General features: G+C 36.4%; 2 protein-coding genes across 6 annotated transcripts; one reads left to right on the plus strand and one right to left on the minus strand.

Moving 5' to 3' along the window:
• Positions 1 to 596: 596 nt before the first annotated feature.
• Positions 597 to 6,025, minus strand: LOC21396750 (KH domain-containing protein At4g18375). Of its 4 annotated transcripts, none has more exons than XM_024169506.1 (10): positions 5,886 to 6,025; positions 5,624 to 5,678; positions 4,529 to 5,124; positions 3,746 to 4,174; positions 3,380 to 3,637; positions 2,964 to 3,230; positions 2,658 to 2,725; positions 2,146 to 2,216; positions 1,023 to 1,966; positions 597 to 926 (listed from the first exon to the last, which is right to left on the minus strand). In XM_024169506.1, the coding sequence occupies exons 3-8, from the start codon at positions 5,102 to 5,104 to the stop codon at positions 2,168 to 2,170; spliced, it is 1,647 nt and encodes a 548-aa protein (XP_024025274.1). In that variant the 5' UTR covers positions 5,105 to 5,124; positions 5,624 to 5,678; positions 5,886 to 6,025; the 3' UTR covers positions 597 to 926; positions 1,023 to 1,966; positions 2,146 to 2,167. The 4 variants fall into 4 exon arrangements, with proteins under 4 accessions (XP_024025274.1, XP_024025265.1, XP_024025269.1 ...); XM_024169497.1 differs by having other exon boundaries at positions 4,529 to 5,128; XM_024169501.1 differs by lacking the exon at positions 5,624 to 5,678.
• Positions 6,026 to 8,107: 2,082 nt separating this feature from the next.
• On the plus strand, positions 8,108 to 15,532 carry LOC21396751 (polypyrimidine tract-binding protein homolog 1). 2 transcript variants are annotated; one of them, XM_024169447.1, is made up of 10 exons: positions 8,108 to 8,484; positions 9,961 to 10,170; positions 11,000 to 11,062; positions 11,157 to 11,230; positions 11,337 to 11,432; positions 13,859 to 13,916; positions 14,076 to 14,180; positions 14,305 to 14,386; positions 14,549 to 14,614; positions 14,902 to 14,984. In XM_024169447.1, the coding sequence occupies exons 1-10, from the start codon at positions 8,302 to 8,304 to the stop codon at positions 14,910 to 14,912; spliced, it is 948 nt and encodes a 315-aa protein (XP_024025215.1). In that variant the 5' UTR covers positions 8,108 to 8,301; the 3' UTR covers positions 14,913 to 14,984. The 2 variants fall into 2 exon arrangements, with proteins under 2 accessions (XP_024025215.1, XP_010088136.1); XM_010089834.2 differs by having other exon boundaries at positions 8,114 to 8,484; positions 14,549 to 14,661; positions 14,902 to 15,532.
• Positions 15,533 to 17,771: the final 2,239 nt, after the last annotated feature.

Consider the following 17,771-nt stretch of genomic DNA (forward strand, 5'->3'; position numbering starts at 1 on the left):
TAATAATTATAATATTATTATAATATTATATTATATGATAAAATAATAATATTAGAGTTATTAATATAATTATGATATTACTTATTACAATATCACTATTATATTATATTATATTACGAGTTTAAATTTTAAATTAAGAAGATTTTAAATTTAAAATTTTATTAAGAATATTATGTAAGTTTCATTAATTGTACTAGATTAATTCATGCACAATTTAAAAATTAAAATTGTCTTTAAACTGTTTCTGATTGACTATAAATTTTTAAAAAATTCTTCAAAAACCACTTTTAAAAAGATTTACCAAACACTAAAATCAACTTTTACTACAATCAGAAGCTAATTTTGAAAAGAAAAGACAATACAAAACTAAGCCAAAGACCTTTTGAGAAGTACTTAAACGACACAATTCTTGTCTAAAACACGAGTACCAAGAATTTCCGAAGTAGGAAATATCGAGTTAAAAAAGTTTTGATAAGGAGATGAAGACCTTTTGAAAAGTTTTCTTAGGATTATGCTAATCTTTGACTACAAATGGGCAAAAACTTTGAACTGTATTTCTTGTTATTTTTCTCTTTATTAGGTGGTCATGAGCTGTAAAGTTTAATTAATGAGATTTAAGTAGGGTCATCATCAATTCACACAACACAGACAATATAAAGCGTCCATAAATCAGCAAACAAATTTCAAACTTGTAAATTGCAAGAAACTGCTTTCTGAAGAATTCATATTGTTTCACTAAACCTTTATCTTCACCCGTTCCTGCAGCCTGAGATTTGCCCTACATGAAAACAACCACCCACGCCCAAAACACAGGCATTATAAAAAAGTGATCAGAAAATATGAATTGAAAGATCAAGCAAACCATGCACTCCCCTCGAGCAAAACCGCAACCTTGCCGCCTTAAATGCATTCAACATCCAAAGAACCTGCCAGTAATTGTGTAACAAATGCTTAAGATTTCACAGGATCTGAAGATAAAGATGTTGACGCGCCACTCTAGCAAATAAAACGAATCAACATACCACTTGAACCCTCGGTCTCAAAAGATCGGCAACTTTTAATAGTTGGTCCTGAAGTTCCAAGCTTACATGAAATGTTGGCACAAAAGCTTTCAAGTCAACTCTTATGATTTCCCTGGATCCTAAAGAACATGGCTCCACATCCCCTCATTTAACACAAACCAGGTACAAAGCTGAGATTAGAATATATAAACCAGACTGGCAGCTTAGAAAACATGGGACCCCACAATCCCAATTTGATGTCTAGTCTTACGACCACCAGATGACATTAAATATCCCGCTCTTTTCATGTCATATATGAGCCAAGGAAACGTGGCTTCTATAAGTTCAATCAGCTGGCTCAAATCGGATAATTAAACTATATTTCAAGGATCTTTTTACTAAAAGAAAATTAATTTCAGAAGAAAGGTAAACAAAGAGAAGCATTTTTAATAGGGATGCATCTTAAAAATAAATGATGCACCCGAAAAGATCAATCCGCCGCCACATGATATATGACGATGCCTGCAAATCAAAAGATATAGCAAGTCTGCTACAGCAGAGTAAGAGTAAGTTTTTCCAATCAACCTCAGTATAAAAACCACGAAAAATTATTACTACAAAGTTGAGAACATAAAGTAAATGCAACATTAAAACAGCTACAGGAGGATGGAAGCAACCTGGCTTTGTAATCTTAAAGAAAGTCAACAGGAAAAAACACCAGGAACGTAGGTGTGCTGGCTATTTAGGTTTTAGGGAACACAAGATACTAAGCTTGGTAAATTTGGTCTAATGGACATGGAAAATATTAAAAGTGAACAAGATCTCCACATAGATTTGGTCCTTTAAGTAGAAGCGTCAAGGTGGGCCATGAGTATGTGAAACGCTGGTTCATCTGGTCTTCCGGTTTAGGCAGAAGGCTTCATCAAAAGAGGCAGTGGGCAGGCTTCAGGCTTCATAGATCTCAGCTGTTTTGATGGATTGGGAAAGGCAACAAAGGGAAAACAAGTGCATCAGAATTTTATTTACGGGTATTGGATAGGTAACTTATGTTATCAAACGTCACATGCTAATATATGACTGGCCCAGAGCTAACGCCAGTTATTTTGACATACAAGAAAAGGGATCAAAGGAATCTGTCGTCTACCTGCAGGTATCCATCATAAATTCTAGTAACCATAGTTTCTCCGTCGAGAAACAGGGTTCTGGCTAGACAACCTGGTATCAGAAGCTTAAATCAGGATTGAGGGATCTCAAAACACCAACAGAGATGTTAAAAGGGAACAAAAAGAAAAGATCATAAGAAAACTCATATTAATGATAAATGGTTTTCGTTTTTTCTCCCCTATAATAGAATGAGTATGCAGTCTGGAACAAGGACATTAACAGAACTCCCATGGCATAAAATTTGTACTTACTATTTTAAAAATGTTAAAATGCTTTTCACACCGAAAATGTACTTTGGGCATCGCTAAGCGGCGACTTGGGAATAGAACTCACTATTCCACATAGATTGGGGTAGGGAAGGCAACAAACAGCTAGAAGGAGCATACCCATGCAATGGCATATTTGTTGGGGGGGGGGAACACAGAAAAAGGGGAAAAAAATGAATGGATAGACCACAAAAACATGATAAGGAAGAAAGTCTCAACGTCTTACCCAGAACCTCCAGTACGCCCAGAAGAATAAGCTCCATAAGCACCATAAGCACCACCACTACCACCAATCTGCATACAAATAGAGCAAAATAATTCGAAATCAGGAGTACAAGTGATTACACAGAAAATTATAATGCACAGCCCATAAATGATGAAACAGCATAAACACATGAGAAAGTGACTAGTAAACGGAGCTCTATATATATATATATATGTATATGTATATGCATATATATGTGTGTGTGTCGATTTCATTGATAGTTTAAGAACTGTTGTATGGAAAAAGTATTGGCCCTTGGCAGGATACCTGGGAACCACCATAACTTCCATAACTGTCAGAAGATGCCAAATCACTTGACGCACCATAACCGCCAGAATAAGAATGACCACGTCCATGTCTTTTACTGTCTCTACTTTCATAATTTAGACCATCTGGACCATCTGCTGATACAGGAAGATATGGTAGAACTGGAAGCAAAGTAGGAAGAGCACCCTCCCTATCAAAAATATTAGCTCTCAATCGTGTAACCACATGAATAAGAGCATCCTTCGCCACATCAAGATCTCCAGCAATCTGATGAGAAGGAAAAATTTGTTAATAGAAAACATATGGTGCCAACTTGACCGAGAAAGGGCTCAGACAATAATAATCGAATGGCTTCACTAACACAAGAATCTTTTTCTTTTTTTTTTAATTTAAAAAAAGAACAAATAAACAATCACCTGAACCATCTCATCATCTTCAGATGCAATTTTTGGAAGGTTTTCCTTAGCAAGTATACGAATATTGGCTTTGGTAGCCCTCCTCATTTCAGTTACAATGGCACCTCCTTTACCAATAAGGCAGCCAATTCGTGATGTAGGCACAAGTAGACGGGTTGTGAATGAGATAATTCCTGAATCCCTTTCAACTTTCTCACTGCATTTTGGTTGCAGGCGCACTGCTGCTTCAATAGTCGGAGAATATGACTCCTCAAAAAACTGAAAAGGTCAGGACAAAAAAGCAATCAAGACCAAATTAAAGCATCCTCCACGAAATGCTACGAAATTCTAGGATTATTAACTGTACGGGAAAAATATATATTTTACCTCCTTGGCAGAAACAGTTATCAAGCAATCATCTCCTTCAGTTGCGGAACTGTCAACCTTGATGACTGCCCCAGATTCTTGTCTGATCTGATTAATTATGGTACCACCCTTCCCAATCACACCCCCAATATTTCCAGTTGGACAAACCAAACGAAGAGAGAATTCTTTTGAAGAACCTTCATCCCTAGGAGCCGAATACAAAGAACGTGACCAATCTCCAGCATCACCTTTATATCCTCCATAGGGGCCCATCAGAGGAGCTATTCCCACAATTGGGGCACCAGCACCTGGACCCATGAGTGAACCGCCAGAAGGATATACACTAGGCGCAGCAGATGTGAGCAAATGTTGAGATCTCGATGGATTATCATGAAGGCGAGATGCAATTTGATAGAGAGCCTTTTTGACAACTGGAGCATCACCAGATATCTGAACCACAAAACCAGTTTTGAATAGATAAGCAGTACACCCTTTTATGGAGCTAGAAACAAGATTTCTATTAACCCATACATTAACATATTTCTGAAAACCACACCTTGAAATAACATCAGTAAATCTTTCACACATCTAGCACCAAGAAAAACAGTCGATATACACCAGATTATTTTATAACAAACAAGGACGTGCTATAAAATCTTCTAAAAAAATCAGAAACGACCTTTTCTTTTGGAATTATTGTAACCAGCACCTAAAACAGGTCCACAAATTTACCAAGCAGTAGCATCACACAAAAAGCAAATATAGCTAGAGATCAAGGCAGACTACACAAATCATCCTGATTACCTGTACAAGCTCGTCAGAGTTCAGGGCACAAGAAGGCAGATGCTCATCCTTGAGAATGCGAATCTGAGCACCAGTGTCACTACGAATGTTCTGTACTATCTGGCCTCCCTTTCCAATAATGCAGCCAATCTGGTCAGAAGGTACAAGAAGCCTAGCAGTAACTTGATGACTTCCTTCACTATCCTCATCACCATGCAAGTCTTCAGCAACAACCCTTTCATGGACCCTAAAGAGAGCATCCTGAGCAGGGCAAACATGATTGCCACCTTCGACGGCGTTACTCTCCTCACTCATACTGTATATAGTAACAACACGCTCCTCACTTCCTGGGACTGTCTCACCAATCCTAATCTTCGATTTTGTGTCCACCCTTAGCTGCTTGACAATCTCCCCTCCCCTCCCTATGATGCTTCCTATCTTCTTCACAGGGCACAAATATCGGTACACAGTATCTTCCGAATCAATGACAAATTGTTCTCTTTCCTCACCAGGATTCCTCCTTTTATGTCCTCCATTTTCTGAATAGTCGGACTGAGAATGGGCACGCTTTCCATAACTATTTCTCTGACCAGCCATTGTTATAACAGACTAGATAACTGCCTACATATGAAATACAGACCATTCAGAAAATTCCAAAGAAACAGACGAGAAAATACCAAGTAGCTAAAGCTTAAACTGACTCGGTCGAAAGACGGATAAATTCTCTCCGCTTTCCATCATGTTCAACATAGAGAAACACAAATATCATGTTCTGTAGTTAAAAATAGCAGCTTAGAACTCTAACTTCATCATCAACAATACGAGTACAAAACTAAAGCAACGATCTTTAAATGCAATCAAAATAAACATGAGCTTTGCAACAATTCAGTCACAGATAAAATCCCATTATTCTTTAGCTACTTTTTTTGGGTTACAAACTAATATATAACCCCCACATGCATAAAAATTGCCAGTTCAGATCCCCAAGACCAAAACATCCTCAAGTATAATTCAAATCTTCGATCTAAAACAATAAACGAAAATTCATCGCCGAACAATAATGCTAATTTTCGAGAATAATAAATTATAGACATAGGGATTGTTTGAGCAGATTACCCGAATAATAAAACAAAATAAAAACCCTTCAATGGCTACGAAATTCATGTTTGCTCTACAAGAAACGCAGATCCATAAACAATATACGAAAAGACCCCATTAAAAACAGTCGAAAAGAACAACTTTGAAACTGAAACTGAATTGTCAGCTGAAATAAACGACGAATTAGGGGAAGAAGAAGAAACGTAGAAAACGAAAAATTGAAAGTTAAAGAAAAAATGAAGCAATAAATAAATAAACTGAAATGAAGAGGATTTTGTACCGCGTATCGAAAGGAGAAAACGAAAACCCTAGAGAAAGACAACTAATAGAAGTGAACGAAAGATTATTGTGGGAGATATTGAGCGAAATCGGACTGGATCTCTTTTCCCGTCTTCTCTAGGGTTTTGACCGATATTGATTGCCTTAATTCAGCTCCTTCCCCTTTCCAATATTACAATTCATAACCTCCGGTTTTCTTGAAATTAGAAAAAGTGTCGGCGAATAAGTTTAAAATTACAATTTTACACTCAAGTGTCCTTTTATTTATCATTTGTTTATTTTTGAAATTTCAATTAATACCCTTTTAATATTTTATTTAAACTTTTATTATTGGTCGTCAAAGTGTTATTCAATTAACAAGAATCTTGTTCCTCATGTTAATTAGGGCAAGACATACACAAATTCAATATTGCTTGAGGAAATTTTGAAAATTGGAATCCGTCATATGTTGACGAAGATTGTTATGAGTGAGAAATTGAATAATTTCAGATGGACTTCTCATTTGAGGTAAGAGGAGTTGTTGGCAACTCCAAATGGAATCCTTTCTTTGATTACAACGATATATGCTTGAAGAGTGAATAGAACTCTCTCATTAAAAGTGAAATTACTATAGATTTTGCGTGAGTTTTTTTTTTACTTCTCATTTTTCTTTAAAAAGTAAATATGGCGATTTCATTAAAAGGCCACCAAAGGGTTAGCATACTTGACTGTACCAAAACTATAAAAACGGGTGACACTTATAAGACTAGACATTAGAAACGCACTTCTAATCCAATAACGGGGAGGACACCCCCCAAAAGTGGCTCTATAACATTTGGCCACAGAAAACTGACTCACAGTGAGCCATATCCTAGTTATATAATGGACCTCACACATAGACACATATCTCAAACTAGCAGCGGTGGGAAAGCCAACCGCTGGCTAAGGGAGAAAACACCACGTACTGAGAGAGGTGGGGAAACCACACTCTAGTTGGAGGAACATTCCGGGAATGGGAAAACCATCACCATTGTTACAGTAAAATAAAGAACATAATATAAAAACTATACAAAAATCCACAACCTACATAAGAGAGATATGGTTGAAGATGGTGTGAACGCCACGAGTAAGCAAATCCCCCAAGTTTGTCCATGAGTTTCCAGAGTCCACGGCCAGCTAACACCCTCCGAAGATCGTGTAAAACCACCGAGAAACTCATACCTTCACAGGTCAGATCTAACGAAACGCGCACCTCCTCTGGTTACACGGAGCCCATCACCTTGTAGATCGTTTTGCTGCGAAGTTAAAGATGAGATTTTTATGGCCAGAGGTCCGGTAACACACCGAACTTCTGACAAAAGAGAAAAGGCCGATAGAAAAACTTAGAAAAAAGGAGGAAGAAAAATTTTAGAAAGAGAGCACCTTTGTACTTCTATTTTTACTGCTCATAGATGGTGGAAATTAAAGTTTAAATTTCTAACATTCCCCTCGCTACCTATCTTCCAAAATTTTTCAAGTAACTTCTGCTATTTTTTTTTCCTTTGATTGATTTGCTAAAGGAAGATGCCCCTTTGCCTTTGATGATATGTTTAGCTCGTTTTGTGTTTGTTTTTATTATTTTCTTTCAAGGTAAAGTATCTGATTGTATTAATGAGAAATTTTTATTCTTTCTTTTTGTAAGTTGGGTTTTCTTGGAAAGATATTGAAGTGTTGGCATACATTTTAAGAATTTTTGAAATTTTAACATTTATTATGTGCTTTGTTGATGGATTCAGAATCATATTTCAGAATCATTTTCGATTTATGTGTATTTTTTATGAGAGAAAATACTGTAGCGAACTACGAACCATGATTCGAATCATGACATGAATCTAGCAACCAAACAACAATTGGTTGCTTAGTAGCTTTTGAGGTTGAGAACACAGGCAAACTCGGAATTAGGAATTCGATTGTCTTTTCAAATATTTTCAATAGTTATAAAGTATCACTTAAATTAGATTTTAGCATTATGATTTTAGCGGCACACCAACATGAATTAACATAATTGTAATAAAAGGGTATTTCTGAAAATATTTTAAAGTTCAGGGATTGAGTTAGTGATTTTAAATCCTTTGGGGCAAAGTGAAATGTTGACATAATTTGAAGGGTATGTTAATACAGAATATACTTACACTAATTTGGAAATTTCCAAAAAAAAAAAAAAAAAAAAAAAAAAAAAAGGGGTAAAAAAAAAAACACAATGTTAAAAGAAGAATCCAATCCGTCGAGTTAAAGCTCTCGCTTTTAGCAGCCAAGCAAATACCCTCGCTTTCTTTCCCCGAATTTTGACGGAAAATTCTCCAGCACTTTCTAGACATCCAAACACAATCTCAAAATCCTCTCCTGGTCCAAACCCCAATCCCTCTCCCTCCGTCTCGTCCACCGGTGATTGCTTATCCATGTCGACCTCGGGGACGCCCCAGTTCCGATACACCCAGACCCCGTCGAAGGTCCTCCACCTACGGAACCTCCCATGGGAGTGCACCGAAGAGGAGCTCATCGAGCTCTGCAAGCCCTTCGGTAAGATCGTCAACACCAAGTGCAATGTCGGCGCCAATCGCAACCAGGCATTCGTCGAATTTGTAAGCCGCTCTCTTTCTTTGTGTCCGATTTGGCTCTTTCATTATCTTTCCATAAGATATACTGGTTCTAGCAATTAGGGTTTGGAAGTATAATTCCATGTGAGGGTTAAATCCTGCGTTTTTCTGTGTTTTTCTATGGAATTTCGTTTTTGTTCTATAAACTAACTGAATAAGTTAAATTCCGATTTATTTTTTTCCAGTGAAAGTAGCCTTAGCTGTAGAAATTTGTTGTTTTATTGTGAACAAGTCACAATTGCTGTGACCTATTACATATTTGGTGGTTATGTTGATACAATACAACTAAATTTATTGGTCCAGCAGAATTTGCGTTCTTGATGAAGCAAAAAAATAGAGAGAGATCTTGATAAATTTTTTATAATAGTACTAGTTATGATTAAATTTCTTAGAAAAGGATTCTAAACATACTTAAATAGCTGATGGAAATCATAAACTGGCAAATAAAAATCGGGAAACTATATATATAAAAAAAAAAGAAATAAACATAGACCTGAATTTAAAAAGACTGTGCCAAAAACTGAAAGTTATTCAATACACTGTGTAATAAATAGTTGACATTTGGCTGATTTGTCCATATTAGTTTTATGCAATATAGCGGATTTAGGTCAATTATCTATGGTGGGACTAAGCAATTAGGATAATATTCATTAGGAGAGAGGAAGACCATTGAGTAGGGTGCATATGAACAAATCACCCAAGTCTCAACTATTTATTGGATGGAAGTACCACGTTAGAAATAATGACGTGATACACTTTGGTCTTCCCCTGCCGAGTAATTTCTCCCAAGTACTAGTAACAAGGATATGCTTGGTGAGGGAGAGAATATATGAAGGAAAGAAAGTATGTAACCTCGGCGAGGAAAATGGAGAGGAAGAGGATCTTTCTCTTACTGGATGGGAGTACCACGTTAGAAATAATGACATGATACACTTTGTTCTTCCTCGACTGAGTAATTTCTCTCAAATGCTAGTAACAAGGCTATGTTTGGTGAGGGAGAGAAACTATGAAGGAAAGAAAGTATATAACCTTGGTGAGGAAAATGGAGAGGAAGAGGACCTTTCTCTTATTGTGTTTGGCATGGAGTTCCTTCTTTAATACTTCCACATTGGGAGAGATAAAAATTGGGGAATCAAACAACCATTGCTCCCAAAATCCTTCACTAATCCTCTCATCCTCCCTTTCCTTCCATTGTTCCTTCCTACAAATCAAGTTTTAAGATTTAGAACGTTCACATATATTAAAGACAGTTTTCCTGGCTGCTTTAGTTGGTTTTTCCATAACCATTATTTATTATTTGTGGGAATAGGGTTTTGTGGTTTTTTCTTTAATTTGTTGGTTGTGCATTTTTATTTTTTTTCGTGCTAATTGGCAATAGTGTGTTTGAATATGCTATTTTTTCATTGTATCTCGTTAACATTATTCATATGTTGATAAAAGCAATATTATTACTCTTTGCAGGCAGACTTAAATCAGGCTATTTCGATGGTTTCATATTATGCTTCATCTTCAGAGCCTGCTCAGGTTCGAGGGAAAACTGTATATATCCAATACTCAAATAGGCATGAAATTGTCAACAACAAAAGTCCTGGAGATGTCCCCGGTAACGTCCTGTTGGTAACCATAGAGGGTGTAGAAGCTGGCGATGTGAGCATTGATGTTATCCACTTGGTAAGTGCTTGCCGTCCCAAGTTTATGAAATCTTAACTCTTCTGTATTTAACAGATACTATAGCAACTGGCTGACCCATTTTTGGAGGGGAATAGGACCTTGAGATAAGTTCAAGGACTATTATGAGAATTTTTCATAGTACAAGTCATACAAATAAGATAACGTCTAACTCTGAGATGCACACAACACGTTGTTTCATACCTTCCAGATCAGATTGAATGTTTTCCTGTGACGTTTTAGTACTCCTTTATAGACTCATTTTTCATCACAAATGATTTATATATTTGATAAGTTCTCTTAATTTTTGTTTTTTAAATGTCTTCAACTAGGTGAACAAATTTAAGAAAGAGAAATTTCCTTGGTTTTTGTATGTTTTAAACGTTGTACTTTTGAGTATATTCGGTATGGTTTCTTCTTTCAGAATGTGGAAAACTCTCTCTCTCTCTCTCTCTCTCTCTCTCTCTCTCTCTCTCTCTCTCTCTCTCTCTCTCTCTCTCCCATTTATTGGGAGATATCATCTTGCCATCCTGATTATATTAAGTTCCTTTTTTTAGTTGAAATTAGTTGAATCACAGATGCCGTATCTTATTCAAATTGTTTTGTTGGAGACAGTTTGGAATTATTATCATGTACGTCATACACCTTTCTAAGGTCACGCATTTATGTACAGGTGTCATTCTGCGCTTATTACTTGTCTGTTTGGATTTTTTATTTATTTTTTTAATTGTCCTGTTGTAATTTCACAAGAGAGGCTCTCTGATATCTTTTACATTTTTTTAGTTGCTTCTGATATCACTTTGATGCTGTTACGATTAATTTTAACTTGCAGGTTTTTTCTGCTTTTGGATTTGTGCACAAGATTGCAACTTTCGAAAAGGCTGCTGGTTTCCAGGTTAGACACCAGTTACGCTGACACTTTTTTTGCACTATTATCTCACTATATGATTAATGTAATTGTTATCATTGTTCTTGTTATGTCTTTGCAGGCCTTGATTCAGTTCAGTGATGCCGAGACTGCATCGTCAGCAAGGAATGCCTTGGATGGAAGGAGTATACCTAGGTATTATATTACCTATTTATCCTTTTTATGGAATGTATTGAGATTTGGGAGCTGTCTGACAACTCTTGTATTTTCTACAACTTGAGTTCGAATTTTTTATGTCTAGGTATCTCCTTCCAGAGCATGTCGGTTCATGCCACTTGCGTATTTCATATTCCGCTCACACTGATCTAAATATCAAGTTTCAGTCCCACCGCAGCAGGTAAGACTGCAGGAAAAAGTATCTATTATTAATTTTCGTTTAGTCTCATAATTATTCTGTATTTGAAATTAGACGCACTTCTTAAGTTTTCTTGCTATTGTTTCTAAATGATATTTGGCTTTGGCACTGGGGATGCTGCTAATTGATGGTGCTTTTTGTCATCTAGGGTTTAGTGAAGCCTGCTAGCGCGAACACAGATGTGTTGCAATTTAGTAATTTCCTTGATCTTCTGATTGTACCTTAATATGCATTTGTTAATGTCATTATAATGAAAGTACCTTATTAAACTTCATCTCTACCATAATTTTTTACTGTCTCGCTACTGATAACTTTTGTTTTGTTTGAGGTGTCTAGGTAGTTCCTCTATATAACCAGAGAGTATCTTGTAAACGCATGCCGTAAGAAGTTTCTTTTTCCTCATTCCCTTGGTTCTCCCTTTGGATAGCAATCTTTTCTGTCTAGGTGATACTTACTGCTGTCATCTGTGTTCACTAGAGTCCTATTACTAATATCTTTGAATGGACATAGTACAATCAAACTAGAATCTTGAATAAAATCTAGGCATTTTTTTGTTATCTTCCCTTGTGATTTTAGGTTCCTAAGTTAGGGGATATCAGCACTACTGTAGGAGTCAAGGGGTTCGTTGAAAACACTTTAAGATGCAAGGTTTATTTTTAAAGTCAACACTTTATATGGTACGAGGGAAAAGTGGCGGGAGGGAGACGAGTGGGGGTATTATTGGAAGGATTTTGGGATCTATGGTTGTTTCTAGGAGAGAAAAGAGGGGGGAATTGATTGGATGAGCCGGTGGGAGATTTCTAATCCTTCAAAGAACCCCAATCTTATCTTTCCCAATATGGAGGGATTAGAGGAGGGAATCCATACCAAACACAGTAAGAGAAAAGTCCTTCACCTCCCCTTCCTCTCAATTTCCCTTAATACTTTTTTTTTCCTTCCTCTTACCAAACACCTTAAGGGGGCGTTTGGTATGCAGTAATCTTAAGGATGGGAATGAGAATCTGCAATATTACCACGTTTGGTACAAGAATTATAATTTTTAGATTCTCAGGAAAGTGATTACCATGGGATTTACTTTCTCTCATTTTAAGGTAATTTGAATACCACCCAACATGGTGTTATTCAAATTCCCAGGAATCTCAAAATCATGGGAATCTTACCCACACAACCAATGCATCTTACCACCACTGAGCATCTCCTCCTCCCTGTCATAGCTGCCGAGCACCTCCATCACAGCCATTGTCCAAGCTCGCCGCCGGTGTTCCCCCATCACTGCCATAGATGCCGAACAACCCCCCATCAAAGTCATCGCCGGAGCTTTCCCATCCCTACCATGGCTGCCGAACCCCCACCACCAAACTCATCACCAGAGCTCACCCATCTCCGGTGATGACCTCTGCGAAGCCACCGCCCATCACAACTACTCTTCTCCGTCGCTCACCACCTTTGTCGCAGGCCCCTGTCCGTCGCCCACACGCCGTCACTGCTCCTCCGACAACGTCATTGCTGGCCCTCTTCGCCCCAACCCTTCCCAAATCAGTGGACAACAACTCACTTCCCCTCCCTCTGCTCCACCTATTCCAAAAACAAAAGCTGCCCAGGTCCGATTTGAGCAAGAAGAAAGGCGAGACAAGGCCTGATTTGAGCGAGTGAGAGAGAGATAGTTTTTTTTAGTTATATTTTTTAAATCTAATTTGTCATAATTATAATCACTTAATTAAATAAATATTTTAAAATTATTTAAAATGTTTAATTTTATAAGAAAAATTACATTACATTACTGTACACAAGCAAACACCATAAATAACATTCTTGGGAATCTGACAAAAGATTCCTACGCATAACCAAACATGATAATGTAGGTTTCTAGGGAATCATATTAATATTTGATTCCTATTGATTACTGTATACTAAACGCCCCCTAAATGTTATGTCTATCCCATTTTTGTGATTGAATGGAATAAGTCAAAAGTTTTCATTTATAGTTCTAATGGCATTTATATATTATATTATAGAACTTTTTTTGAAATGGTTTAATGTGCTCTTTTGAGGTTGAACAAATCAGTGGACGAATTTTGTATCGTTCTTCTTATTTGTTAGTTCTGTTGGGCCTTCTTGTAAATAGGAAGAGTCTAAAAACAAACTAGTGGTTCTTTATTGGTAGTATGGTGTTTGATATTCGTATGTCGTCTATATTTGTTTATCTCTGCTTCTGTATACATTCTTATGTTAAGAATGCTATTGCTTTTGTGAAGTTTTTTATCGTCTGAGACAGTTTTCAAATGTCGTTTGTTGGCATTGGGTGTGATATTGGTATAAGATGCATATTAAAAAAATTATCGTTCAATGCTCCTTACTCAATAAATTTAAAGTCCAATGCATGTAATTTCAGTTTCTATCTTCTGCAGGGATTATACAAACCCGTACCTTCCTGTGAATCCTACTGCTATAGAGGGAATTTCTCAGGTAGATTCTTGTTCTTGGCATCTTTACTCCATTTGTTCATGTATTTGCGCACTACTTATGACTCTAGTGCTGTAACCATAAAGAAGAACTAAATGGACTCCAGTGGGTAAACCTAAAAGATAACTTAAGGAAAAGAACTAAATTGGCTATCATCTACAGCCTGCTGTAGGTCCCGATGGAAAAAGGAAAGAGCCAGAGAGTAATGTGCTTCTTGCTTCAATTGAGAACATGCAGTATGCTGTTACTGTGGATGTTATTCATACAGTGAGTGTTTTCTTCTTCTTCTTCGTTCCCTCCCCCCCCTCTCTTTCTTTCTTTCTTGATATTTTAACTACCAATTTCTAGGTTGATTTCTTGTTCATAAAATTGTTATATTCTACACGTTCAGGTGTTCTCCGCATTTGGGAATGTGCAGAAAATAGCAATATTTGAGAAGAATGGTCAAACACAGGCATTAGTCCAGTACCCTGGTATTTCCTTTTTTCATTGACCTTTAGTTGTATCGAGCTTGGTTCTAATTATCTTTGCCTGTGTTTTTGTTTACATGCATATCCTTTCTATTACCCGGTGTTTGTTAGATAATTTAATGCAAGTTCTTTCAGAATTTATTCATTTTGAGCTGTAATTATCAGATATCGCTACTGCAGCCGTCGCTAGAGAAGCTTTAGAAGGACACTGCATATATGATGGTGGCTATTGTAAGCTTCATCTATCATACTCTCGTCATACTGATCTCAATGTAAAGGTATAAATATGTGCTTTTGAGTTACGTTCGTGAGAAAAGAAATGTATATATATATTTAAGAGAAAAAGTTTTAAAGACATCCTTAGAAGGAAAAGTGGGTCCGTGAATGGGAAAAAGATTTGGTCCTGTTATCTGTATGCTTCTTGACACTGAGTTCCTTTTTTCATTGATTGGTTTTTATTATTACAAAATCTTCCAAAAATCATTTTTAATTATTGTCTGTCCTCTTTATACTTGCAGGCGTACAGTGACAAGAGTAGGGATTATACAATTCCAGATGCTAGTTTGCTTGCAGCACAGCAAATTCCTGGAGTCCCCGCCACTCCACCACTGTGGCAAAATCCTCAGGCTGCTCCATTGTACCCCGGGAATGAGTACGGTGCTGCAGCTGCCGTACAAGGTCAAATTCCTCCCGGTCAAGTACCGCCCTGGGATCCAACCATGCAGGCTGGAAGATCAACTTATGTCTCTTCTCCTAGCACTTTTCGAGGTCAAAATTATGGGGCATCGTCGGTTCCTGCATATGCAGCAGCAACAATGCCCTCTGTTTCATCGCCGCTTGCACAGACCGGTCCTATTGCTTCTGGTGTGGCTGCTACGATAATGCAGCCTGGAGCTACAACGAATGCGCGGCCTGGTGGTGCTTCACCTCCAGGAGTGAGACGTGGAGGTGTTTCACCTCCTGGACAGCCTCCTTATTATCGCCAATAGGAAACATCTTCTCTTTTTTAACTAAATGCGAATTACTGTCGATTCTATCCCATTTTCTTACCTTTGTTTTCTCTCTCTTTTTATTTTTATTTTTGCCTTCTTGAGAATCTGTCTTGGAAAGAATTCATATCCCAAATTCAATTTTAGTTGTCTACTGAAAGTCAATGTCTTATCTGCTCCGACTACAACCTGTGATTCCTGTTAAATTTTCATTACAGCATGATTCACAAATTTTGATACTCCATACAAGTCCAGCCGAATTTAGGACTTACATTTGAGATTAAACGCTTTATAATTTCAGGCAAGGAAAGAAAATGGTGAAAAATAAGTCAGGTTGTTTTTAGAATTGATCTCGTTTTTTATTTTTACGTTTTTTGAGAAAGAAAAAATAAAAACGTTTTTCAAAAGGGCGTTTAGCGCAATAAAGACAAAATGAAAATGAAAATTATTTTTTAATTTAGTATAAAATGAGAGAAATAAAAAATGACTTTTAGTCGTTTTTTATTTTTTAATTTCCTTTTATCCTCTCTTGAGCACATAGAGAGAGATATATATATTAATGAGTTTTTTTATACTGTAAACAATCTCTTGATAAAACTATCAAACGTATTTTTAAAAATGATTTATGTCTGAGATTGAAAACGTTTTTATTTTCATTTTTATTTTCATACAAAAAATAAAATTATTTTAAAACGAGTTCCAAACGTGTCCGTTGTCTCTTTGCTTGAATATATTCAACCTTCAATTTGAGAAACTGAAATAAATGTATGAGATAAACTTGATTGATTCTAGCTCAAGAGCATTCTGTTTTTCAGTTGAATTTACTTTTTGTCCGTCTTCATTTTTTTTTTTTTTTTTTTTTTTTTTTGGCATGGCAACTAAGGGGATGCTTCCCTTATATCCAAATTCCTCCGTGCCATATTGTTTTGCAAACAACCAATTAATAAAAATGCTAATTTTCAACTTAGTTGAGGAGAATTGAAAGGGGTCCCTTTTCCTCAAAACTTTTTGCAACCAAAACCAAAAGACCAATGAACCTATACTCTCAGGGGGTTTGTCATCGGGTAATGCACTTGGTTCGTTTCAACATTTGAATCACAGTTTAAATTTTTTACTGTATTGTTTTCTCTCATAAAAATTTAATTCAATTTTTTTGATAATATTTTCTCTTATATAAATCACTTTTTAACTCAAATTGAACGAGCAAGAACGGACCGAAGGCAATGGAAAAGTCAGCTCTTGGTTGGCCTACTTGCTTTGAGAGTGGGTTTTAGAGGGTTCAAGCTTCGCAGTGGCCATGTGGTTATCATGTGCTAGTGGCGAACAAGCAAATTTATTAATCAAACTCCCAGGTTGCAGACTCGTACGGTACTAATTGTAACACCTGAACGTGAACCTGTCTCAAAAGTATAGTTTAAGAGGAATTTTTTTTTTTCCCTTTTTGTGATTTATCTTCCAAAAACTAACCGCTGATTAAGACATTAATTGTTACTTGATAAACAAGATTGGATCATAATTAGGAGCAAGTTAAGAGATCGAGCAAGAAACAAGAAAAGGAATTTGTTCATTTTCTAGCATTGTAAGGGGAGTGAAACGAACACATAAGAACTCTTGAATGGTCCAAACGAAACGTAGATGTAACTCCAGTTCTTTCAAAAATGGTAAGATTTTTGGCACCAAAAGAAAGGGGGAATCCACACGTTATCTTGACTTGGTTTTAGGAATCAAAAGTATTCCCTACATCTAGTTTTTGGAAATACAACACAATTTAATTTGGTACTTAATTTTCTGATAATATAGTACATGGTAAAGACCCGGGGCATAGGTGCAGATATTTCAGTGAGGCAAGGTTTTATAATTATAATTTTTAAAATGTCAGTTGTGCCCCCTGATGAACTGTGCTCCCTCAATAACAGAAAATTATAATTGTGTCTCCATTTAATAATGCTTTCTCTAATGTTTTTCACTACTACACTGGTGTCGATCCCTATTTGATTATATTAGTCATGAATCCTGAATCAGTGTGATATTTATATTAGTTAATTTTTCTATATGACTAGAGTTGATATATATTTTAGTTTAATTTTAAACAGCCAGTCATATAGAAAAATTAACTAAAGTAATGTATTAAATCAAGGTCTCAGACACTCAAAAACTTAAAATAATAAAAAAAAAAAATCAAGTTATCAGAAAAGCCCTCGTAGACGTGTTAAAATGAAGTGAGGATGAAGACGATCAAAATACTAGCATTATCAATGAAAATGGCCAGCTTGCATTGATTTGGACAGAATTCATGCTGGTATGAAATTATTCACTGAACAATTAAAATATGATCCAAATTGCATAACGTTATAGACAAGAGAGATTTTAGGGATTCGATATCAAACACTGGCACATAG

This window comes from Morus notabilis, unplaced genomic scaffold, assembly GCF_000414095.1.
Source record: "Morus notabilis unplaced genomic scaffold, ASM41409v2 Scaffold897, whole genome shotgun sequence".
In the NCBI taxonomy this organism is placed as follows: domain Eukaryota; kingdom Viridiplantae; phylum Streptophyta; class Magnoliopsida; order Rosales; family Moraceae; genus Morus; species Morus notabilis.

Bases quoted from the DNA above. Each gene is read 5' to 3' on its own strand.
- LOC21396751 (XM_010089834.2), top strand. From the start codon at position 8,302: ATGTCGACCTCGGGGACGCCCCAGTTCCGATACACCCAGACCCCGTCG. The intron at 10,171-10,999 runs GTAAGTGCTTGC...TTTAACTTGCAG, and splicing joins GCATTGATGTTATCCACTTG to GTTTTTTCTGCTTTTGGATT. The intron at 11,231-11,336 runs GTATTATATTAC...TTTTATGTCTAG, and splicing joins GATGGAAGGAGTATACCTAG to GTATCTCCTTCCAGAGCATG.
- LOC21396750 (XM_024169501.1), bottom strand. From the start codon at position 5,104: ATGGCTGGTCAGAGAAATAGTTATGGAAAGCGTGCCCATTCTCAGTCC. The intron at 2,726-2,963 runs GTATCCTGCCAA...ATTTGTATGCAG, and splicing joins GAAGTTATGGTGGTTCCCAG to ATTGGTGGTAGTGGTGGTGC. The intron at 2,217-2,657 runs GTAAGACGTTGA...TTCTGATACCAG, and splicing joins GGGCGTACTGGAGGTTCTGG to GTTGTCTAGCCAGAACCCTG.